Raw genomic sequence first — 27,371 nt, 5'->3', positions numbered from 1 at the left:
ATGTTATTGTTTTGTTTGTTTTTATTTCAGAACGTCACAATTTTGTGCGATACCTACACATCTGCGCTCTATTGATAATCACGTGATGTTTGCTAACGGAAATTCCGGGTTTTTTTGTTGTTTATTTTTATAAACCGGGAAACCCTTTATCAAAAATTGTAGACGAATGTTTTTATTTTAAATTTATTAGGAAAACAACGATTTTCAACAGAATTTGATGGAAAATACTCTGTTAGAACATCGAATATGCAGCACATAGATGAATATAGCAAAAGTTTGATTTTTAGCTCGACTTTTCGAAGAAAAAGTAGAGCTATTGCACTCGCCCCGGCGTCGGCGTCGGTGTCGCCGTTGGTTAATGTTTTTGATCAAGTAAAATATCTCTGTTACTATCAAAGCTTTTGACTTGAAACTTAAAATTGTTATTTACTATTAAAGTCTACACCAAGAAAAACAATTCCCATAACTCTGATTTGAATTTTGACAGAGGTATGACCCTTTTTAACTTAGAATTTTTTAGTTAAAGTTTTTGGTAAAGTCAATTATCTCTGTTATTTTCAAAGCTTTTGACTCGAAACTTAAAATAGTTATTTACTATCAAAGTCTACATCAGGAGAAACAATTCCCATAACTCTGGTTTGAATTTTGACAGAGTCATGCCACTTCTTAAGTTAGAATTTTTTAGTTAAAGTTTTTGATACAGTCAAATATATCTGTTACTTTCAAAGCTTTTGAAACAACCCCTATTACTCTGATTTGAATTTGGACAGAGTTATGTCCTTTTTAACTTATATTTTTTTTACTGGCAAAGCTCTAATTCAGAGTCAAGCACTGAGAAAAGTCGAGCGCGCTGTCTTACGGACAGCTCTTGTTTAAAACCTGACACCACGATGTGTGGGCAAGTCGCTTTAAGAGGATAGTGCTAGGACTATTCAGCCCGATGTCAGTATAACGTCATTGGGTAGGGAAACATGCCACTTGTTTACGGCGTGATATTCCAGTGAGGCAGCACTTCGTGCTCACTGCAACATGCAGACGTCTGAAATTGTTGAAAAAGTCGCTAAACCCGAACACACACACGCGCACGCGCACAAACACACACAAACGCACGCGCGCACACACACATTGTAAATCTGAGCAAACATGCACATTTTTGTCAATAATATGTTCGTATTTTTCAAATTATATGTCTCTATAAGCTAGCATTTTTGTACAGTAGCTTGCCTATACTAGGCATAGTCTTGCTCGATGAATCTTTTTCAGCTTCCATTTCTTTCTTAGTATAATCTTCATCGGTTTTCAGTCTATTTAGAACATTCTTTCTTGCACTATCTAGTGCTGCCTTGAAATCATCAAAGCTTATATAGCTAGATGTTTTCTCTGCTTCTTTTTTATCACTTGGTTCTTTTTTACAACTGTCTGCTGTTTTCTCTGAAGTGTTTATTACAACCATAGTATTTGGTATGCCAAACTTCTTTCTTAATTCTTCATCTGAAAGAGTTTTCTTCTTACCTATATCAAGTTTTGAATTTTCATTTTTCTTTTGACTATCAATAACAACTACTGAATCCGAAATTCCAAATTTTTTCATAGCTTTCAAATCTTTTTGTTTAACAGGGCTTTTCCTACCTGTCTTGACTGGTGGTCCAGTTCTTGATGACAGTACATTCTGCCCTATTCTTTCACCGCCAGAAGGTCCTGTATTTTCGACAAAATCTTCTAGCAGTGGAGGAGTTGGGATATCAAATTCAAAGTCACTTTCAGTGTCAGAATCAAACTTGTGTTTCAACCAGTCACTTTTTCCAAAGGGAGAATTTGGATTTCTTAGAAGGGATATGTCAATTCTGGATAAATTCCTAATAATGACCTTAGAGTCTTTCAGTTTGTATTCTTTAAACAATGCACTGTCTTTGGTAGATTTTCTAGCTGTTCTCTTTCTCCTCAACTGCCCATGTCCCTTTGATGTGCTTGGAACAGGACTTGGTGTTCTTTTAGCTTTATCGTTACTTCCTTTCCCATTATCGGAAGTGTTCTGTGACTGAACAGGTACTGAAATACCCATACCACACTCGTACAGCAATTTCTCAATCTCATTAGGAGACATTTCTTCTATATTTTTGACTGCAGCATTACCAGTAGACTTACTTCCTCTTGTTTGTCTTGATCCTGTTTGCGTTTTAGACTTTGGGCCTGGTCTTTTACGTTTTACTTTAGTGGGTGTACTAGTTAGACTTACTGAAAGATCTTTTATCCCAAACTTCTCCATCAGTTCAGTATCACTTCTACTTTTTTCTTTTCCAGGTGATTCCTTTACTTTGCTTTTCTCTGTCTTCTCAATGTTTACTGTCACATCTTTTAATCCAAAAGATTTCATTATTTCTTTATCAGATTTCTTAGGGCTCTCCTTTTTTGTAGCTGCTTCTTCAGCTTCATCATCCAGAACAATCAGTGTCATTGGAGGCTCAACTATCTCAATATCTGAATCATCATCACTGAAAGCCTTATCATCAAACATATTCTCTTTGGCATTCACTTCATTTTCACTGTTACTCATATTAATAATTTTACTCCAGTGATTCTTTGCAACTTCATTATTTCCCGCAATCTGAATTTCCTTACCTTCCATATTTTCTTCTTTCTTACCATTTGTACCACTTTTTTCATGCACAAGATCATCACCAAAATTGTTTACAATTGGTGTGTCATTTTGACTGTTACTAATGTTTATAACTACATCTGAGTGATTATTTTCAACTGTATTATTTTCCGTTACTTGCTTTTCTCCACCTTCAAGATTTCTTTCTATCTCTATCCTTTTTTCTTGACCAAGATCGTCACTTGAACTGTTAACAATTTGGGATTCCAAATTTTCAGATTCCTGGACTCTGCTTAAACAAACTTTACTAGGGATAATACCAAACATTTCCATCAGCATTGTGTCTTCTTTATTTAAGTTTTTTGTATCTCTAATTCTCTTCTGTTTACCTTTACTAGGATTCATCAATGTATTTTTAGCTTGTGTTGCTGCCCTCCTTTTTGGCAATATTCTATTTTCCTCTGGCTGCTGCAGTCTCTCCAGTCTCAAGTTACTGACATTTTTATTTTTGTCATTTGATTTTTTGGTCTTTGATCCCTGAGAAAAACTTTGTGTCTTCTGAAGTGGGACTTCTTCTATAGCCTGAAAGTAGACCTGATTTTAAAAGAGCTGAATAGAAATAGATGACAGCAAATTGTATTATTTTCAATATAGTCAAAATGTGCAACAATCTTTCCTTGCATTTCTTCGGCTTATAAATGACCTTTTATGTTTAAAACTTTACTGTATCTTATCTTTTCTGAAAACTTCAAGTAATTCCTCTAATATATTTCTTGCTTCAAAAGCCAGTAACTGTATGATACATGGGAAAGAATTATAACTAAAGAGCAATAACAAAACAACATCTGTAATGATATTAATAACATTTTAGTATTATATCCTTTTTGGCCAGGATAGTTAGTTAGATCAAATGTCTTTGAAGTAAATACATTTTGTTGTTCTGTAAAAACATACTAGTAAAACATTTATGTATGCTTTTTTATTTCAAGTTCAAATTCTTCTAAGAATTTAAAGGAAATCTTGCAAGTATTAATAACAACTTTATTTAAATCAAATTTGCTGTATACCGTATCCCCCCCATTTAAGTGCCCCAAGGGGTGTTACATTTTGCACCAAGGTGCGTTTATTTCTGCACCAAAATAGAAACAAAAGCTGTTTGTTGACAGCATGCTCGACTATTTGAAGCACTGACAGAAGTATAGGGTCGAAATATTACCTGAGAATTTCAGACAAAAGAAAAGGAACAGATAAGACAAACAATGTACCTGCATTTGTGGAACTGGGTAAGTCTTGCACAATATAGCAATGTGAGACCATGTTGGTAAGCAAGTGTTCAAAGTTTCAAAGCCATATATCAAACAGTTAATAGACAAAATATCGAATGGTATGCGAAATCTAACTTTCTATGTCCAAATAAGGGCCATAACTGAGCTAAAGTCCTTGTCTTAGGTAAGTAGACTATAGGAGAGATCGCCGTTATATCACGCATTAACACCTGTTTATCTGGTGGTTGGCAAAACAATTGTTTTTACATTGTTTATGTATGGGATCGGAATTTTTAATTTTGTATAACTTTTTCGTTTATTAAAGGATTTTAAAAATTCAAGAAGTTTTGAAATGTTTACGATTTTCATATTTTTTTATGCAATTATCTTTATAAAATGAATTACCATTTTAAATGACATATGATTTTAATAGCGGCATAGCGATGTTCAAAACTTTTAGAAAAACACTTTAAGTTAAGCGTTCATAATTAATCCATTTTACTTCGAAATAATAATTAAAAGTTATTAATAAATTGCTTGTTTTATAACCTTTCCATTTACCAAAAAATTATTGACATAATTTGAGTTTTAACGAAGTTTAAGCCGTTAGAAAAACATCACTGTTTATAAAAAACATGGACACTCGGCGTCTGCCCACTCAATCTCTGTGTTATCAGTGCTAAAAATAGAAAAATACAACAGATTTGTATACAAACACGATCTCTCCTATGACGGTAAACAAGTGGTCAAAGTTTCAAAGCCATATGACAAACAGGTTAGGCAAAATACAGACTGGTACGAAATCTTAACTGATTTCCGAGTCCAAAAAGGGCCATAATTCAGCCAAAATAGTTGACAGAGTTATGTACTCTTGCCTACAAATGGAAATCATGATGATAAACAAGTGTTGAAAGTTTCAAAGCCATATGTCAAATAGTTTTGACAAAACATAGACCTGTATGGAAACTGAACCAATTTCCAAGTCAACAAGAGCTGTCCGTAGACAGCACGCTTGACTTTTCTCAGTGCTTGACTCTGAATTTGAGCTTTGCCAGTAAAAAAAAATCCAAGTTAAAAAGGGGCATAACTCTGTTAAAATTCAAATTATAGTTATGAGAATTGTGTCTCCTGGTGTAGACTTTGATAGTAAATAACTATTTTGAGTTTCAAGTCAAAAGCTTTAATAGTAACAGAGATATCTGACTTTATCAAAAACTTTAACTAAAAATTCTAAGTTAAAAAGGGGCATAATTTTGTCAAAATTCAAACCAGAGTTATAGGAATTGTGTCTCCTGGTGTAGATTTTGATAGTAAATAACTACTTTGAGTTTCAAGTCAAAAGCTTTAATAATAACAGTGATATTTGACTTTATCAAAAATTTTATCAAAATTTCTAAGTTAAAAAGGGGCATAATTCTGTCAAAATTCAATTCAGTGTTAAGGGGATTGTTTCTCCTGGTGTAGACTTTGACAGTAAATAATATTTTATGTTTCAAGTCAATAGCTTTGATAATAACAGAGATATCTGACTTTATCAAAAACTTTAACCAAAAATTCTAAGTTAAAAAGGGGCATAATTCTGTCAAACTTCAAACCAGAGTTATGGGGATTGTTTCTCCTGGTGTAGACTTTGACAGTAAATAACTATTTTAAGTTTCAAGTCAATAGCTTTGATAGTAACAGAGATATTTGACTTTATCAAAAACTTTAACCCATAATTCTAAGTTAAAAAGGGGCATAATTCTGTCAAAATTCAAACCAGAGTTATGGGGAATGTTTCTCCTGGTGTAGACTTTGATAGTAAATAACTATTTTAAGTTTCAAGTCAATAGCTTTGATAGTAACAGAGATATTTGACTTTATCAAAAACTTTAACCAAAAATTCTAAGTTAAAAAGGGGCATAATTCTGTCAAAATTCAACCAGAGTTAAGGGGATTGTTTCTCCTGGTGTAGACTTTGATAGTAAATAACTATTTTAAGTTTCAAGTCAATAGCTTTGATAGTTACAGAGATATTTGACTTTATCAAAAACTTTAACCAACGGCGACACCGACGCCGACGCTGAGGCGAGTGCAATAGCTCTACATTTTCTTCGAAAAGTCGAGCTAAAAAGGGCCATAATTCAGCCAAAATAGTTGACAGAGTTATGTACTCTTGCCTACAAAATAATAAATCATGATGATAAACAATTGTTCAAACTTTCAAAGCCACATGTCATATAGTTTTGACAAAACATGGACTTGTACCAATTTCCAAGTCCAAAAAGGGCCATAATTCAGCATACTCTTGCCTACAGATAGAGACTGTTATATTAAATAAGTGATAAAAGGTTCAAACTCGTATGTCAAACACTACACAAAATGTGAACTGGTACGAAAAACTTAACCATGATTTCTAAGTTAAAAGGGGCCATAGCTCAGCCAAAATTTTACAAGTTATGTACTCTTGCCTTAAACTGGACATGGTGATGGTAAACAAGTGTTGAAAGTTTCAAAGCTTTATCTCAAAAGACTTTGTCAAAAAGTGGACTGGTACAAAAAACTTAACCAACTTCAAAGGTGTGACACTGACGCCGTGGTGAGTAGGATAGCTCTACTTATTCTAAAAACTAAAATTTGGAAAAAGTTTTGTTGCTCTACTTATTCTAGAAACTAAAATTTGGAAAAAGTTTTGTTGTTGTTTTCTATTGCCTAAAAAAATGCCAAGTCCAATTTTTCAACAGTATTTGCACTAACAAAAGTTGTTAAATCAAGCAACAAATTAAATCCATTACCACTTTCAGCTGAGTTAATACGGCAATTAAACAAGTCTGGCAGTACGCAGTGACCCGATTTAAACTCAGTTTATGTCCACATGTAGTGTACCAGCTGATGATGTAATGAGTTATAGACATGTAGAATTTTAGCACTAACTCGGCAGAACTAGTTTAAGTCTCAAGTACAATTTGAGAAGTTTTTTGACAGTAGCGGACATTAAAAGTGAATAATCAATATTTTATGGAACTTGGTGGGGTTTTTTCTAACATATATTATACTAAATGGATATTTTACGGAAGTGTTTAATTTTTTTCTAGAATGTAATCAGTTACTTTTTGCCTGACTTCTTGGATTTTGGAAGTAAAATTTTCACCCCTTCAAAGCTGGTAAGTCATTTTTGTGCTAGATACATGTATATTGGTGTGGGTGAACATTAGAGGGGGAAGCGTTTAAACGGAGGGGGGAAGGATACGGTAGTTTAAAAAAAAGTTCTACACAGAACAATGTCTGATAAGTCCGACACATTACCTTTGCTTTAGCAAAAGCCTCTTCTTCCTTATGATTTCTTTCTTCCATATTTTTTCTCTTTTCATTTTCCCTTTCCTTTTGGCACTCAACCAGTTTCTGACTCATCTGGAAGTACTCTCTCCCTTCTTTGTGACAATCAATCTCCCGGTTTTCTCCATCTACCTCATATTTATGTATCTTCTGATGTTCTTCAGATTCATCTTTGGACTTACAATCATATCCACAATATGAACACAAGTAAGACTGCGGATCACTACTTGTATTTTCACTTTCAACTTCCATTATGTCCTGTTCTTCTGTTTCCCTAGCCATACTTACTTCATCAGTTTCTTCAGTTTCAGTTAAATCAATAACTTTATTTTCACTTTCCTGACTTTTGCTAGATCCTTCACAAGACTTATTTGTTTCCTTATGGTTTTCACGGATATGCTTCTTTAAATCTTCAATGTTATCATAAGTTTGTGTACAATCTCCACATTGGTATGTCAATTTAAGTAATGTTACTTTCTCGCAAACTTCTCCTACTTTAGATCTGGACTTTTTGACTGGCACACTTCTCTTTAATTTTTTTCCAGTATCAGATTTTTTGCTATTATCCTTCTTTGTTTTATGTTTCTTTCCATGCTGAAGATATGATTTAGAATACAAATGAGAAAATTCATAATAGCCTTGCTTATTTACTTGCAAGGTACTCTGAGTATCTGTAACAGTTTTCACTTTATTTGCACCCTTTTTCAAACTTCCAACCTTTTCTGTTAGTTTATGATTGACTTCACTTTTATTGTAATTCCATTCTGACCCATGCCATATACGATTCTTTTCTATCTCTTTCTCTTTCTTCATAAAAAGTCTGAAGTATTCTCTTTCCTCCACTTGTCTGTCATGTTTTACATTTTCAGTGTTTAAAGCTGTTTTATTAGCATCTGTTGTATTGCCTACATCTGTACAATTTTTCCTTAGAATATTGCTTACACGAAACTGACTGAAGTCCCCAATGTCTGTAGGAGTGTTGCTGTGACAGTTATTATTAGTCTGAACATTTCCAGGCTGAACAACAGTTGGTATATTCAGATTTACAGTACCTGCTGTGCTCTCTGACACATTACTTCCAAAGTTTTGCCAGTTCACGCCAGGGCCATTAGATTCTGTGGTGTTAGTAGACTGCACAGAAAACCTATCATTGTCGCCAAACTGGAATTGTACATGAATTTTGTTGTTTATTTGACTAGCATTCACAATGGTTGGTTCATCCGATCCTATATGCTGATTGAGACAGAATGAACTGGCCTGGTATCTTAGAGAACTTATTGCTAAAACAAAAAAGAAATGAATATTAATAGGAAATTTATAATATCAATTGAAAACGAAAATGGCAAATAATATGACACACCAGTCTGACAGCCTGTACTATGTCCTTAGTTTATACTAATTTGTTTTAGCTCGCTTGTGATGCTTCAAGCTAATTGTAACCACTATCGAGTCCACTTCCTGGAAAAACCAGTACTAGTGTCATATGAGAGGCCATATCCACTAGACAATGTCCTACAAGGGTTGTCAAAATATTCTTGTCAACACATTATCCACTAGATCATGTCATTACATGGGTTGTCAAAATATTCTTGTAATGTAAATTACAAAATATTCAAATGCAATACATTTGCTATAGTAACTAATTACACTGTCATTCAGAACTTTCAAAGAAATGTTTACCAAAAGCATACCCAAATATTCTAGGTCAGTAAATCACATGAAGACTTAAACCATATTTAGCCATGCCTGTTAAAGTGATGCAAATTCAATGCATTAAACCTATGAAAGCAGGAAGTAAAAATGTCAAGTAAAGAACAATTTACACCAGTAGTACAGTGGTTGACTGAAATGATTAAATATCAAGGATAAAATTGCTTCCTTCAACAAAAATTTTACAACTCTGAAATACCATGTACATGTACCTTTAAACAAGAGGGCCAAGATGGCCCTAGGTTGCTCATCTGAGTAAAAAACCACAACAGTGTAAACATGTTTGACCTAGTGATTTCATGTAGACAAATAATCTGACCAATTATCATTAAGATTGGACCAAAAATGTGGCCTCTTGAGTGAAAACAAGCATTTTCTTTGATCTGACCTAGTGACCTAGTTTTTAAACCCAAATGACCCAGATTAGAACTCATCCAAGATTTGATGAAAACAAACATTCTGACCAAGTTTTATAAAGATAGAATCAAACATGTGACCCCTATAGCGTAAACAAGCTTTTTCCCTGATCTGATCTTGTGACCTAGTTTTTTACCCACGTGACCCAAATAAAACTCATCCAAGATTTCACGAGGCAAACATTTTGACTAAGTTTCATGCACATCAAATGAAAAATGCAGCCCCTACTGCATATACAGGGTTTTTCTTTGATTTGACCAGGTGATCTAGTTTTTTACCCCAGATGACACAGATTCGAATCTGACCTAGATTTCATCAAGAAAATCATTCTAATCAAATTTCATAAATATCCAGTCAAAATCACAGCCCCTATCACTCACACAGTTTTTCTTTGATTATACCAGGTGGCCTAGTTTTTTACCCCACATGACCAATATTCAAAGCAGACCTAGATTTCATCAAGACAAGCATTTAAAATAAATTCTCATGAGTTTCAAACTTTAAATATGGTCTCTACGGAGTGTTAACAAGGTTTTATTTGATCTGGCCTACTGACCTAGTTTTTGACCCCACATGATCCAGCTTTGAACTTAAACAATAGATGATCAAGACAAACATTCTGACAAAGTTTCATAAAGATTTGGTCACAATATTGGCCTCTAAGTGTTAACAAGGCAAATGTTGACGGATGACAGACGATGCTGGCTGCCGGACAATGACTGGTCACAATAACTAACCTTGAGCACTTTGTGCTCAGGTGAGCTAAAAACTGTTAACACACTGTTGTTGTTTTTTTAAATAAATCAGGACTTTTAACCTTGACCCTGCTGAATTTCTAAAATGGACTGGTCCATCACTCAATATAGGCAGTTCTACTTATTTTTCAAAGGGGTGTTCACTGAAAATTTACTGTACAGACCATGATCAGTCGGTACAATCATCTAAGAAACAAAGATATGTAATAAAAGTCATAGGTCACCAGTACTGAAAGCGTTATCAGCCCTTGAAAACGGCATTTTTAGGTATTTCATATACAGGGACTCTAGTGTATGCCTTTATTTCTGCAACTGCAGTGTCCCGGACATATGACCAGTTTTATATTTTAAGCAAAAGCTCATAGAACACAAAATGCTTTTTTTGTTTGTTTTGGATTTAATGCCGTTTTTCAACAGTATTTCAGTCATGTAACAGCGGGCAGTTAACCTAACCAGTGTTCCTGGATTCTGTACCAGTACAAACCTGTTCTCGGCAAGGAACTGCCAACTTTCCCACATGAATCAGAGGTGGAGGACTAATGATAGCAGACACAATGTTGTTTATCAAACAGTCACAGAAAACATACGCCCCGCCCGAGGATCGAACTCGCGACCCCGAAATCCGTAGACCAACGCTCTTACCTATTGAGCTAAGCAGGACTGGTGGGAGAACACAAAATGCCACCCTTGACGCATTCAGTAATTGCGTAGAGAACAGAAATTATTTGGTCACTGTACACAAAAGTTCTACTGTTCTGGGTCAATGTGACCCAGGGTTCCCACCAGACTTTTGGTGTGGGGGTTTTAATACCTCCTAGGTCACCAAACTGGGGTGGAACTTCGAAAGTTGGGGGGGTTTTGATATTTCAAACTTTATTTCTACTACAGACTATAGTTTTTATTATAAAATTTAAGGGCTTGGTGCAAAACTAGTTTATTTCATACTTTATCCATAACAGTTTTGCACAAAGCTCTAACATTAATGTTGACTTGTATTATTAAAATACAATAAAACTAATATCAGAAATATTTTTTTTAATGTTTACGTACTACGCAATTACTGTTATTTGTTGCCGACGTATCAGTATTTGATATAAAGGATTCAGAGGTAACACCTTTCGGCTCGGCTGCTGACATCGCTTGCCCTTGCTGTTTATCAAATAAATCAGTTAGTTCAGTTTGGTTCATTTTTCTCGCATATGCAAACAGCAATCGATTATGTCGCTAAAAAATTACCACGTGCTAGACTGTCTCTATAATTTTCCATTGATAACTTGCGTGTTAAGTATTTTACACGGAACCAGTAGACTAACACCTGACATGACTAAACAAGAGCTGTCTCCATAGGATGATACATGCCCCCGATGGCACTTTGAATGAATAGTTATGGCTGATGTTAGAGTTTAGGACCTTTGACCTATGGAGCTGGGTCTTGCGCGTGACACGTCGTCTTACTGTGTCACACATTCATGCATAGTTATTTTAAAATCCATGCATGAATGACAAAGATATGGACCGGACATGCCCATCAATGCATTATCATGAAAAATGACCTTTAACGTCTAAGTGTGACCTTAACCTTTGAGCTACGGACCTGGGTCTTGCGTGTGACACGTCGTCTTACTGTGGTACACATTCATGCCAAGTTATTTGAAAATCCATCCATCGATGACAAAGATATGGACCGGAAACGCCCATCAATGCACTATCCTTTAACGTCTAAGTGTGACCTTGACCTTTGAGCTACAAACCTGGGTCTTGCGCCTGACACGTCATCTTACTGTGGTACACATTCATGCCAAGTTATTTGAAAATCCATCCATCGATGACAAAGATATGGACCGGATAGCCCATCAATGCACTATCCTTTAATGTCTAAGTGTGACCTTGACCTTTGAGCTACGGACCTGGGTCTTGCGCGCGACACATCATCTTACCATGGTACACATTCATGCCAAGTTATTTGAAAATCCATCCACCGATGACAAAGATATGGACCGGACACGCCCATCAATGCACTATCCTTTAATGTCTAAGTGTGACCTTGACCTTTGAGCTACGGACCTGGGTCTTGCGTGCGACACGTCGTCTTACTGTGGTACACATCCATGCCAAGTTATTTGAAAATCCATCCATCGATGACAAAGATATGGACCGGACACGAAAATTGCGGACAGACCGACAGACGGTTCAAAAACTATATGCCTCCCTTCGGGGGCATAAAAAAGACACTGGAATTCCACAAACTGTTCATTTTTCAGCTACTTTCGGATTGATTGCATTGTAAGTTCACTGCTTTAGAATAATTTAGCATCTTCCTAGTTGGCAATTTGGTTGCGTGAAAATATGTACCAGAGCAATTTTCTGTACGTTTCAGATCGCAGTTTATACGTGAATAACGTACATATTTACGTAAATGGGAACCCTGGTGACCTTGACATTTGACCTACTAACCTCAAAATTAATAGGGTCATCTGCGGGTCATGATCAACCTCCCTATTAAGTTTAATGATCCTAGGCCCAAGCGTTTTTACGTTATCATCAGGAAACGGTTTAACTGTTCCGGGTCAATGTGACCTTGACCATTGGCCTACTGATCTCAAAATCAATAGGGGTCATCTGCAGGTCATGACCAACTCCCCTATTAACTTTTGTGATCCTAGGCCCAAGAGTTCTTGAGTTATCATTCAGAAACACTTTAACTGTTCCGGGTCACTGTGACCTTTGACCTACTGACCTCAAAATCAATAGGATCATTTGCTGATTATGATCAACCTCCCTTTTAAGTTTCGTGATCCTATGCCCAAGCGTTCTTAAGTTATCGTCTGGAAACGGTTTAACTGTTCTGGGTCACTGTGACCTTGACCTCTGGGCTATTGATCTAAAAATCAATAGGGGTCATCTGCTGGTTATGACCAACCTCCCTATCAATATCATGACCCTAGGCCCAAGAGTTCTTGAGTTATCATCTGGAAACTGTTTAACTGTTCTGGGTCTTTGTGACCTTGACCTTTGACCTTCCAACCTCAAAATCAATAGGGGTCATCTGCTGGTCATGACCAACCTTCCTATTAACTTTCATGATCCTAGGCACAAGCATTCTTGAGTTACCATCCAAAACCGTTCAACTATTACGGGTCACTGTGACCTTGACCTTTGACCTACTGATCTCAAAATCAATAGGATCATTTGCTGTTAATGATCAACCTCCCTTTTAAGTTTCGTGATCCTATGCCAAAGCGTTCTTGAATTATCATCGGGAAATGGATTAGTTTACATACAGACCAACTGACCGACCTACCGACATCTGCGAAACAATATACCCCTCCTTCTTCGAAGTTGGTTCATGATTAATAATCTACACTGGTTGCAAAGGCAGAATCAATCGTGTCCAGCATGATGAGCGTTAAGAACCAGGTCTATATACATGTAATATCATTTCCATCATATTTTCCCAAAATCTGTAATTTCTTTCTTATTTTCTCCACTTAACAGGAACCAAAACCATCCCCAAATATGAAAAAACAAGAGGACCATGATGGTCCTGAATCGCTCACCTCTTCCCACATGACCCAGTTTTGAGTATGACGTCGTTTTTTCTATTATTTGACATAGTGACCTAATTTTTGAGCTCATGTGACCCAGTTTTGAACTTGGCCTAGATATTATCAAGATAAAAATTCTGACCAATTTTCATGAAGATCCACTGAAAAATATGGTCTCTAGAGAGGTCACAAGGTTTTTCTATTACTTGACCTATTGACCTAGTTTTCGAAGGTACGTGACCCTGTTTTAATCTTTACCTAGAAATCATCAAGGTGAACATTCTCACTAATTTTCATGAAGATCTCATGAAAAATATGGCCTCTAGAGAGGTCACAAGGTTTTTCTATTTTTATACCTACTGGCCTAGTTTTTGACCGCACGTGACCCAGTATCGAAACTGACCTAGATATCATCAAGGTGAATATTCAGATCAATTTTCATGAAGATCCATTGAAAAATATGGCCTCTAGAGAGGTCAAAAGATTTTAATAATTTTAGACCTACTGACCTAGTTTTTGATCGCAGTTGACCCAGTTTCAAACTTGACCTAGATATCATCAAGATGAACATTCAGACCAACTTTCATACAGATCCCATGAAAAGTATGGCCTCTAGAGAGGTCACAAGTTTTTTTTTTATTATTTGACCTACTGACCTAGTTTTTTAAGGCACGTGACCCAGTTTCAAACTTGACCTAGATATCATCAAGGTGAACATTCTGACCAATTTTTATGGAGATCCATTCACAAGTATGGCCTCTAGAGAGGTCACAAGGTTTTTCTATTTTTAGACCTACTGACCTAGTTTTTGACCGCACATGACCCTGTTTCGAACTTGACCTAGATATCATCAAGATGAACATTCAGACCAATTTTCATATAGATCCCATGAAAAATATGGCCTCTAGAGAGGTCACAAGGTTTTTCTATTATTTGACCTACTGACCTAGTTTTTGAAGGCACGTGACCCACTTTTAAACTTGACCTAGATATCATCAAGATGAACATTCAGACCAACTTTCATACAGATCCCATGAAAAATATGGCCTCTAGAGAGGTCACAAGGTTTTTCTATAATTTGACCTACTGACCTAGTTTTTGACCGCACGTGACCCACTTTCGAACTTGACCTAGATATCAACAAGGTGAACATTCTGACCAATTTTCATGAAGATCTCATGAAATATATGGCCTCTAGAGAGGTCACAAGGTTTTTCTATTTTTAGACCTACTGACCTAGTTTTTGACCGCACGTGACCCAGTTTCGAACCTGATCTAGATATTATCAAGATGAACATTCAGACCAACTTTCATACAGATCCCATGAAAAATATGGCCTTTAGAGAGGTCACAAGGTTTTTCTATTATTTGACCTATTGACCTAGTTTTTGAAGGCACGTGATCCAGTTTCGAACTTGATCTAGATATCATCAAGGTGAATGTTCTGACCAATTTTCATGAAGATCTTGTGAAAAATATGGCCTCTAGAGAGGTCACAACGTTTTTCTATTTTTAGACCTACTGACCTAGTTTTTGACGGCACATGACCCAGTTTCGAACTTGACCTAGATATCATCAAGATGAACATTCTGACCAACTTTCATAAAGATCTCATGAAAAATGTGACCTCTAGAGTGGTCACAAGCAAAAGTTTACGGGCGGACGCACGCACGCACGCACGGACGGACGGACGACGGACACCGCACGATCACAAAAGCTCACCTTGTCACTTTGTGACAGGTGAGCTAATAAACCTGTTTCAACCAGCAACCTCCTTAACAGGCACCGTGACACTTTACCTCTGCACCACAGTCCTTCTATTAGATATGTAATTTCACTTACTTGACTGGGACTCCTGTTGTGGTAGGTAGTTAGTAACAGCTCCAAATGATACAGGATATGCTGGGTTGGGAACAGGCACTGGATTCTGTGGGATATTTTGTTGTACTGGAGCTACGTATAACTGTAGTCTCTGTGGTGGCTGAGTTAACTGCGGGTTAAAACTAACACTACCTAATGGAGGAAAATTAGGTGCACCTGAAAGAGAGTAGCAGATATTCGAAATTTAGGCTAAATTTAATAAAACTTTTTAACAGATAAACAGTATTAGATGGATATTTCAATTGCCTGGCTTTGTTTTGTTTTTTAAAGGAAGCACATTATTTGGTGCTTTTACTGAAATTTTCAAAGAATTAAATGCTTATCAGTTCTCAAAGGACACAGATACATTCATCAAGAACCATTACATTTATATAACTTAAATATTGTCAAACCATTTACCAAACCATGCAATGTCTTGAAAACTGGCAGAAAAAGTGCAGTTTATTGCGGGAAAATGAGACTGAATCAGCGATTTTTTTCCTTCTTTATAAAGTACCAGTAAAATGACCTTTTCCCAATTTAAAAAGCTATTTTTTTCCCAATTTTCATCAAAAAGTTCACAAAGAACTAAGGAAAATGGTCAAATTAAGTGGTTTGGTAATTTATTGACTTGTATGCAATACAAATTGATTGCTTGATTGCTTGCAATTTTATAGTAAGTACAGGCCTGTCTGGAGCTTTTAGTACTGTTGATTAGAAAAACAGAATGACACGAACAAAAAATGCAGCTATTTTACCTTTTCCAGAAGTGACCAAAAAATCACTGTGAATATTGGCACTTAATAAACAATGTCCCTGAGCAAGTGCCCTTTTATCTTTAATACTTTGCCAGTCTTAAAGGTGCATATAAGAATGGTTCCATTCATCATGTATTTTGATGAGATCCACTTCAGTATCGAGCTACAACTACTAATTTCACATGTCACAAAAATCTACCATCCTAAGGTACAAGTTACTGTGTGTAAATTGATATAAAATATGCAAGTGTCAAGATCATAAGGAAATTAAGTAAAGTGTTATACATTTCAAAGCAGTTATATTAAGCAGAGTAATATATATTAAACATATTAACCTGTGTTTCTGGGAAAGCTGAAATCTGCTTGGTAAGGGGGTGTATGTGTGGATGGGGTGGCAATATGTTGTTGACTCTGTGTGGAGGTTGAAGGAGCATTGGAGTTGTCTAACCCGTTCACTGCCTCTTCTACCAAGTAGGATATGTAGGCAGACTGGTCAAACATGCAACTCTGCATACTTTAACCTGAAAATACAGACAGCTGATTATCTGAGCTGCACCATGCAAAAATCAACATAGTACATTTGAGACCAGCATGGATCCAGACAAGCCTGTGTGGATAGGCTGCGCAACCGCACAGTCTGGTCAGGACCCATGCTGTTCACTAAAAGTTTCTCTAACTGTAATAGACTTTGAAAGCAAACAGTATGTATCCTGACCAGACTGACCAGGCTGGTCTGGATCCATGCTGGTAGCAAATGCACTATGTCGGTTTTCTCATGATGCGGCTCATTATACATCTTTTAACTTGAACAAGAGGGCCATGATGGCCCTAGATCACTCAACTGATATACACAGCTTCCTTGAACAGTTTTGGTAGTGGTCACACACAAAAAATATTTATGAAATGATTTTGAAACAGAGTCAGTGTTTTCTGACAAGAGGATTTTCAGGGGTGAGGTGATCTCAGACTTCATCAAATTTCATGAATATCAATTAAAAAAATACAGCCTTTATCGCATGTATGCACAAGGTTTTTCTTTGATTTGACCTAGTGACCTCTTTTTAACCCCAGATGACCCATATTCGAACTTGACCTTGATTTCATCAAAGCAATCATTCTGACCAAACTTCATTAAGATCAATTGAAAAATACAGCCTCTATCACATACACAAGGTTTTTCTTTGATTTGACCTGGTGACCTACCTTTTGAACCCAGATGACCCATATTCTAATTCAATCTAGATTTCATCAAGGCAATCATTCTGACTTAATTTCATGAAGATCAATTGAAAAATACAGCCTCTGTCGCATACACAAGATTTTTCTTTGATTTGACCTGGTGACCTACCTTTTGACCCCAGATGACCCATATTCAAACTCTACCTAGATTCCATCAAGGCAATCATTCTGACCAAACTTCATGAAGATCAATTGAACAAGAGCACTGCCAAGTGGGGCAATATACACCCAAAGGGTTACATCAGAGGATGGGAGCAAAAATTTAAAGAGCTTGACTGTTGAAGCACAACGGACAGGAACAACAAAAAGAAGAAATTCCAAAAAAAAAAAAAAAAAAAAAAACAATCAAAGTCCACCAAAAAATTCTAACCAGGGAAAGTTAAGTCAAAATACATCTAAAAATTTGATGTACCATCCAGGTTGTACAAAGTGTATAAATTGAGTATAAACAAGTATTTTCTTTGATTTGACCTAGTTACCTAGTGTTTTTTACCCCAGGTGACCCATATTCGAACTTGACCTAGATTTCATCAAGGTTATTATTCTGACCAAATTTCATGAAGATCAATTGAAAAATACAGCCTCTATTGCATGTCGACATATCCAGATCTCTGTCTTGTAGTTGGTGACAGTGAGATGATTGAAGAATTAAATGATGTAGCCAAACTGAAAGACTCAGACTTTCTTTTCAACATTTTCTCTTGGTGAATTTTATGTATCCCCACTTGTATTCAAACATAATATGTCTGAACAAAACCCAGTTCTTGCAGGCATGTTTTTAATACACGAGCGGAAACTTCAAGAAACACACGACACTTTCTTTCGAAAGCTGAATTCCCTTGTCAGAAATATTAAAGGCTTGCCAGATATGGAATCGGCTATAGTAAGAGAGCAGACATCGCTAACACAATTGGGCTGTTGGAGACATTTGCGACAGGATGTACAACGCTGGATAGCAGAAAATTACCCTAAAATACACAGGAAAAGGTACATTAACGATTTATATGATATCCTAAGAGCAAAGCAGAATGTCAAACAATAATTCAAGAGAATAGGTCTTCATGGGAGGAAGGGTTCATAAAATATTTTGAACGCCACGTCAAACCAAGCTGGTCTACTTTTGTGTTTGTTGAATTAACAACAAGTGTGCTTTTGACGAAAACAATGGCGTAACTACAAACCTATCAGAAGGTTTCAATTTTCTATTGAAAGACTTCCAGAATTGGAAAGAAGTCCCATTGGATTGTTTAATGATGTCCTTGACGCTCATACAAGGATTTTATTCCAAGGAGTGCAGGCGCAGTAGGGCAGGTCTTGGAAACTTCGTTGAAACAAAAGTACCTAAAGTTTGGCACACCAACTGAAGATTTTGAGTCGAGAAAACTAGTTTGTCATACAAAGGACATAGTTACCTCTATAAAAAAAAATGAATTTATAAGAAGCTCTGAAACTTTAAGAAAACCTGAAAATGAACATTCGTCAAATACAAGGGTTTTGAGAGCAAAACAGTTAATGGAACAAGTCCATATCTCCTTCTCGCCAAAGCTTGGTGCTTTCACAATTATGGACACAAAAGCAATACAGTTAGATTATATCCCTCGGAAAATTGTTCGTGTTCACTTAAGAAAAACTGCATACATATTTTGCCTGTCAAGCTTGGAATGTGAATGGCGTTAAAGCCGCAAGACTTCGACCATTCATATTATTTTTGTTTTGTTTCCATATTGCTGCTAATATATAGGCAATATCCAGGAATAGCCCCCGGAGGACTTTAGCCTACCGTCCCTATTTTCACACTGAGACAAAATATCAAAATGCGTGACATCACACATCTGGATCATCCAGACGCTTGATTGTTTTAAAGTCTAAAAATAGTACGGTTATTTCCAACTCACCTGTCAAATTTTAAGTGTGCTCTGAATGTCATTATGGTATCGTCGGAAGTTATCGTAAAGTTTTAGTTTTCTGTGTGGATGTCCTTTTTTAAGTTACAATAGTCCACTGATATAATGTTATTTCACAAGTATAGAACACAAATCGTCCATATATATATAATCCAGGAATATGTCCCGGGACGTATTCCTGGATTATATATATAGCGACGAATGTTGCAACCTGTTTTATAAGTATGATTTATTTCCATTGCTACTCAAGGGGAAGATTCCCCGGGAAGAGGGTTTTCTTCGGGGGCTTCCATGCTACAGAAAAAATGGGGCTTGGCATTGTTTTGCATTGTCTCAATTATTCATTTTACGGAATGAATGTGAATAAATAAAGCATGTAAAGAAAATGTCCTGGGACGCTTTCTTTAATGGCAGGCTACATTGAAAGAACGCGTCCCGGGGCATTTTCATTTCATGCATTATTTATTCATTTCATTCCGTAAAATGAATCATTTAAGACAGTAACTGTCTTAATTAATCATTTTACGGAATGAATCTTAATGAATAAAGCATGCAAAGGAAACGTCCCCGGACGTTTTCTTCAATGGCAGTCTACATTGAAAGAAAGCGTCCCGGGACATATTCTTTACATGCATTATTTATTGAGACTCATTCCGTAAAATGAATCATTTAACAAAGTTACCCCCAAAACAATGCCAAGCCCCATTTTTTCTGTAGCATGGAGGCCCTCGAAGAAAACCCTCTTCCCGGGGAAATCTTCCCCTTGAGTAGCAACTGAATAATGTTCTTATATAAGTGTATAAAAAATTGTCTCTATATAATAAGTACTGGTACTGATGATAAACCCGAACAGAAAAGGTTTCTTACCTGTAACTTTTTTTATTTCTGCAATTTGTTATTAATGGTCGGTATCAAAATAAAGCTTAACATTTGCTGAAAACTTTACATAATTCAAATTTATATTTAGTAAGCATACTCACACAAAGTGAGGCCCTGAACGGGGTTTGTAAAATGGGGACTGTACGAAGGTTGACTGATGATAAATTCGACCACTTTGTCATTTACAAAATTTTCTCTGTAGTATTATATTGAAACTTTCCCCAAAAAGCTGCAACAGTCATTCTTGATCAAGTAATGAAAAGTGACCTAATGTCAGGCCTTCATGTGTCGACAGTGAGCATGCGCAAGAAACACCCTCTTCCCCAGTAATTTTGGGATAATATTTTTATACAGATATATGTAAGTCATTTATTTATACAGTATATTTACCAATTTTGTTTTTGTTTACACCAGTTAGTGTTGTAAGTGGTTGCTATTAGATGGTGTGTTCAATTTTATAAATAACCAATTGTAATCAAATATTTCCAAGGTGGTCGACTTTATCATCTGTCCGGGTTTATCATCAGTACCAGTATATATATAATCCAGGAATACGTCCCAGGACGTATACCTGGATTATATTTATAGCAACGAATTCTGTAAAAGGCCTGTATGCTTGGAACATTTCCATTAGACAATATGATTATTTTGATAGAACTGTACACATTTATAGCAGAGCTACCGGCGCCGCTCACATTACAGTTAGACGTTTGAAAAAGAAAATGAATAAAACTGTGTATAGAATAACTATCGAGCTGAAAATTCGTGGTACTTTTTTGGAATCGGTGTTGTTTGGGTATCTTCCAGTACACAATGCTCATAGTAATTAATCAGTAAGACGTCAGTACACGCTTGCTGTTTACGGTTGACAAAAGCGTTTCGCTTACTGCTTTGGACGTTGAATAAAAATGTAAATGAGCGTCTGATAATAAGAATTCAGTGTTAATTACATTTTCTACGAAGAAAAAAAGATAAAATAAAATATTTTCAATGCGAAACGATTTTCGTCACGCTGCCATAACTGAAATTTATTATATATACAGTGCTCCAGCTAGGATTAAAAAAGGGCAGGGTGCTGGCACTGAAAAGGGCACTTCTGGGGTGGTGGTCGGTCCTGGACCGTGCTGCCCCGGGAAAAAAATATAACTGGTCCATGCATACAGTACATTTTAGCATACTTTAGGCATGGAATCTGGCATAATTTAGGCATGTTTTTTGGCACACTTTAGGTATAGTCTTTTAATAGGCTATGTCTGTCATCTCTAATGCACCTATTTATTAACTAAAAATTCTGCTGTTTGTATTTTACTTGGCATTGATTTTCAACTTGTAACATTTCTTTGTAATTGCATACTGAATAACAATATCTATGTGTTTAGGCCTATTTTACTTGTTACAATTTCAGTACACATCTTCTCCATGTAGGCTACTTGATATTTATAAATTTATACCTGTAACATATTATATACAGAAAATAAAGTTTAAACTTCCACTTAAATAAATGAAATCGGGCAAAGTTTTTAACTTACAACAGTCTAAAAGCAAGTTTAGCACTTGTAATAGACATATTCCGGGTATCCAAAATTTTATATCCGGATATGGTTACACTTTTTTCTAAAAGTCGTCGAATGTCCAGTTTAAACAATATTTTTGAAAAAATATTATGATGCAAAGACAGTTTAACAGCATTTGACAGTATCTGACATTAAAGTGTACCCTGTCATTACATCTTAGTAAACTAATTTCAAAGAAATCTTCATGAAAAATCGGCAATTTCACATAGCAGACGACAACTTACTTTCGATTTCAAAAACTTGTAAGTATATTATACTTATATTTGTGACGATGACGTCATACTTCCACATTGGTGTAGTGGTTAGCGAGTTCGCGTTGAAAACCAAAGGTCGGGAGTTCGATCCTCACCGGAAGCATTTTTTTTTAATTCTTTTTTATTTCAGTTTTTATTTATTTATTTATTATAAGTTTTGAAAGCATTGTAAAAAATAAAGTCATTCATGTGAAATTTAACAAGTGTTTTGTTAGTGATGTCAGGTTCCAATGTACTGTCTGTAGATAAAACTTATTTTCAAAAAAGGTTTTGGGATCAAAATATACAGGCATTGAACTATGAAAAGCACATAATGCTCTTCTTCCCGTTCACATATATTTCATCCACAAGCTTCAAAATCACTAACCAGAGTTTATTACTAGGAAAAAACTATTGGCTATGAATTATCAATAATCATCAAAAAGGCTCCTACTACCATTCCTATTCTATTCCAGTAGTGCTAAAAGATTAACAATAAAAATGTCATAGACTGTTAACTTAGCAGTTCAGTAAATGAAAAAGGAGTTTTCGAGAATTTCGGCTAACAGTGATTTTCTCTGGTTAAAATTCTCATCACTAACTTTTAAAGATGGCTAGTCTTTTGGGTTTTAAACAAGCTTTGTACATGTAAATAATTGTCATTCTCCCATACCAGATGTCTATCATAGCAGTATTTTTGCCTTAAAGTTGGACACATTCTTCATTGTAAAAAGAACCGTAACTTTCTTTAGTTCGTATATAGAGCTAGCATATTTGTAGAGTTTTCGCATGTCAAGATTAATCTTAATGCATTCTAAGACATTCATTCAGAAATCATGAATTATCATCAATTCTTAAAATTTTAATAGACTTCCTAAAACGGATCCATAATTCCAGATAATTCCAGCAGCACTCCTTTAATTTTCAAGGGGCACTGGTGATTTTTTCAAGGGAGCTCTGGCCTCTGGGTAGCACCTAAGTTCATATTATACATGCATATACAAATTAGGTTTAACCAATAAAGATGCGGCTTTGCCTCGTATGTACACGTGTATTGCAGTTATTTCTTTATCGGACTATTTGCGGAATGATACAGTGATACTATATTTAAAAGCAAGCGCCCAGGTGATCCAGATCAGTTACATATAGTCATTTTACCTATGTTCAACCAGCCAAGTGCTCCACCACTATTTATAAATGTACATGTTTATTGAAATAAACCTTTGAACTCTCGGTTTTTATTCATTTATTTCCTTCCCAGCATCCTTGTACGACATCATACATATTTGATCTAGATCTTTAAGGGGCTTGTTTGTTTACAGACGACAGCTTCTTTGCATCTGTCAAAATACTTACCGTGAATCTCCTCTTGAAAATGATGCGTCTTTCCCGAATTCTTTAAGAAAAGTACTGGAACAACGTATTTTATAGTCTTCTAACCTTTATTGATAATTTAACATAAGCTTATATCTGTAAACTATCGACTTGAAAGTAAAATTTAAGATGTAAACAAACACGCCCACCTCTCGACAGGCCAAAACAAAAATGGCGCCTTCATTAGTTGCGTCATGTAGACGCTTGAGATAAAAAGATTCACCGCGCCATAAGACTAGTTGGATAAAATGATTATGGACATTTGACATTTTGAAGTTTTTAGGTTTGTTTATTGTTAAAATAGTTTGATTTCTTGTTAAATTACTTGATGGATACTGCAGACACACCATTTACCAATGTTCCTTAAGCCCGCTGTTCAGGTAGGTGTTTCTATCTCTTGTTTGAAAGTCTGAAACTTATTAGTTTTCAAATCTGAAAACAAAACTAGAAAATATGAAGTTTTGACTCTAAAAATATTTGTTTGTTTGATTTTATGATTACCTATGAAAAAAGAAATCGGTCTGGCTGAGCATAGGAAAATGTCACTTTAAAATTTAGTGTTTTACACCCTATAGTAAGAACCGCGCCATATTTTATCCTGATCAATGTCAGCCAAACGCTTGGGCAGAAATTTACCAATAAAAGTAGGTCAATTCAGAAACTAAACATTTTCCACAACCTTGTCAGTTTTTAATCTGTTCCGAGAAAAATACATGTAAATCTGGTCGAGCATAGGTAAAACGAGTCTATACAGTATACAGCGATCAAAAATAGTGCTGTCAGCAAATTCCGGCATTATCCTGTTATTTGGTCCGCGGACCAAATAAATTCCACAACATTTAAATGATATGTTTAGCTTCGGCTTTGTAAAAAAATCATAGTGTATCCATCCGCCATTTTAAAAAAATCATTGTGTATCCTTCCGCCATTCACTGTTGAGGTCATGTAAGGTCGCGTAGGAATACACATAATAAATTATACATGTGCGGACCAAATACCAGGAGTATATATAGAGAGACGAAAATGTTTTCCAATAGATTCATTCTAATGCCTTTTAAGGGGAAGTATCCCCGGGAAAGGGGTTTTCTTTGGGGGATCATATTTTCAGAAAAAGGGGCTTGGTAGTCTTTTGGGGGTGACATTTTTAAAATAATTCGTAAATATAGAAGTTTTCGGGTGCGGACCAAATACCAGGAGTATATATAGCGACGAAGAATTTATTTGGTCCGCGGACCAAATACCAGGAGTATATATATAGAGACGAAAATGTTTTCCAATAGATTCATTCTAATGCTTTTTAAGGGGAAGTATCCCCGGGAAAAGGGTTTTCTTTGGGGGATCATATTTTCAGAAAATGGGGCTTGGCAGTCTTTTGGGGGTGATATTCTCAAAATGATTCGTTAATATAGAGGTTTTCAGATGCGGACCAAATACCAGGAGTATATATAGCGACGAAGAATTTATTTGGTCCACGGACCAAATACCAGGAGTATATATAGAGAGACGAAATTGTTTTCCAATAGATTCATTCTAATGCCTTTTAAGGGGAAGTATCCCCGGGAAAAGGGTTTTCTTTGGGGGATAATATTTTCAGAAAATGGGGCTTGGCAGTCTTTTGGGGGTGACATTCTCAAAATAATTCGTTAATATAGAAGTTTTCAGATGCGGACCAAATACCAGGAGTATATATAGCGACGAAGAATTTATTTGGTCCGCGGACCAAATACCAGGAGTATATATAGAGAGACGAAATTGTTTTCCAATAGATTCATTCTAATGCCTTTTAAGGGGAAGTATCCCCGGGAAAAGGGTTTTCTTTGGGGGATCATATTTTCAGAAAATGGGGCTTGGCAGTCTTTTGGGGGTGACATTCTCAAAATAATTCGTTTATAAAGAAGTTTTCAGATGCGGACCAAATACCAGGAGTATATATAGCGACGAGGAATTTATTTGGTCCGCGGACCAAATACCAGGAGTATATATATAGAGACGAAAATGTTTTCCAACAGATTCATTCTAATGCCTTTTAAAGGGAAGTATCCCCGGGAAAAGGGTTTTCTTTGGGGGAGCATATTTTCAGAAAATGGGGCTTGGTAGTCTTTTGGGGGGTTTACATTCTTAAAATAATTCGTTAATATAGAAGTTTTCAGATGCGGACCAAATACCAGGAGTATATATAGCGACGAAGAATTTATTTGGTCCGCGGACCAAATACCAGGAGTATATATAGTGAGGTCAGGCATTCTGCAGACAATGTTTACCCATAATTTTACGTTCAGATCAAAAGATAACCATGTACTCCGAATGAACCCATTAACATAGTTCACAGAGATGTTAATATGCCTTGATTTTGATTGCAAGTTTCAATTGACCGTTAGCTATGGAAGAAGAAAAATTTACACACAATGGATGATAATACAAGACATTATTGGAGATGCTAAAAAGTGGCCAAAGCTAATTAGATGACTGTTTTGGTAGATAGGTGTTAAACATTTTGATCGTTTATTATTAGCTGTATTCGTGTATGTCAATGAATGAAATCCAGATATATTTCTAAAGTGGGCTTATCTGACAAATTTGTGCAGGGATGAGAGCGGATATAAACATTTTCGCGATTTATTCCGTCTGTTTGACGAAAAGAAATACAATCTGTATGCATTTAATGTCACAAATAACCGATACGAGTATATTGATTTTTTGTGTGTGTACGTAAACAGTATCTCGGAATAAAGACTTTACTAATTTTGTGCTGGAACTGTTCCTTTAAAACTTGTATATTTCGTTGTTCATTTGCTGGGAAGTAATTTTGGACTTCTAACTGACATGTAAGTAGTTTTCATATTCGGTTACTTTACGGAATAAATAGCATTAGTCTATTGATACAGACTATAGTCACCAGAGGTTAGGGACTATTTTTTCAACACTGTACGGAATAAATAGCATTAGTCTTTTGATACAGACTATAGTCACCTGAGGAAGGGACTTTTTTGCAACACTATAGGAACTACTTTTTAGGATGGACTACTTTTTGACCCCAATACGGTGAGAAACACCGATATATAATTTCAAGAAAGTTACATTAATACAAGAAAATAAGACCGGAAAGTTTCTGGTCCGCGGACCAAATAACAGGATAATGCCCAAATTCCCACCGGGGGCTATTCCTGGATATTACCACTGTAGCGGTGGCTGCCAAAGTCAGAAATTAAAAAGCAGCCACTCAGCGACAGTAAGCTTGTCTAGGGGATCCCCCTGACGGCAACCTCGTTGGACCCTAAACCAATCTGACAGGTGACCAGCAGTCTTGTCTATACGGTCCGAAAAAAATATAGTTTTCCAAATAACATTGTAAAATTGCAATTTACCATTTTATTTGCAAAGAATAACACAAAAGTCTTTAAAATTTATGTGCAAATTCAGAGATTTTGGTCACCGTTATAACTCTTCTCCGTGAATTCCACAATAATTATGATCAGATCATACACCACTATATCTTTCAGTGCACATGCTGAGAGCAGTCACACACAAAAAGGTCCATTTTAAAAAGAATCACTAAAATATTATAATAATTAGCATTTAAGCCACAAAAACACCAAGAACTGTAGGGCCATATATCTTGTAGACGAGATATCAATGCTAGGGAGTATCATCCAAGAACTAAAGTTAGTTTAACTCCTTCAGATATTTTAGATGTTTTAAAAATGCTAAATGTGGAAAACAGAGGCAAACACTGAAGACTAAATCACATACATAAAATTTTTTACAACAAGTGTCCTATGTATATGAAACAAAATTTTGTTCGTCTATTTGATGTTCATAATTATGGCACTAGATCAAATAAGTTAATTTTTCCTTCACACACTGTTCTTGTACTGGTATTTTCTTTGTCAATGGCACAAAAGACACGAATAATTTTCCAGATAGTGTTAAGTGTATTAGAAATCCGC

General features: G+C 35.8%; 1 protein-coding gene across 1 annotated transcript; it reads right to left on the bottom strand.

Annotated features, from left to right (window-relative positions):
* Nucleotides 1-1,192: 1,192 nt before the first annotated feature.
* Nucleotides 1,193-26,850, bottom strand: LOC128546759 (uncharacterized). The gene is made up of 5 exons (XM_053518055.1): nucleotides 26,790-26,850; nucleotides 16,557-16,742; nucleotides 15,446-15,640; nucleotides 7,147-8,456; nucleotides 1,193-3,178 (listed from the first exon to the last, which is right to left on the bottom strand). Exons 2-5 carry the CDS (start codon nucleotides 16,732-16,734, stop codon nucleotides 1,193-1,195), a joined length of 3,669 nt encoding a protein of 1,222 aa, XP_053374030.1. The 5' UTR covers nucleotides 16,735-16,742; nucleotides 26,790-26,850.
* Between the last annotated feature and the right edge of the window lie 521 nt (nucleotides 26,851-27,371).

Source organism: Mercenaria mercenaria, chromosome 11 (assembly GCF_021730395.1).
Source record: "Mercenaria mercenaria strain notata chromosome 11, MADL_Memer_1, whole genome shotgun sequence".
Taxonomy (NCBI): domain Eukaryota; kingdom Metazoa; phylum Mollusca; class Bivalvia; order Venerida; family Veneridae; genus Mercenaria; species Mercenaria mercenaria.
This window is presented reverse-complemented; position numbering and strand designations above follow the sequence as displayed.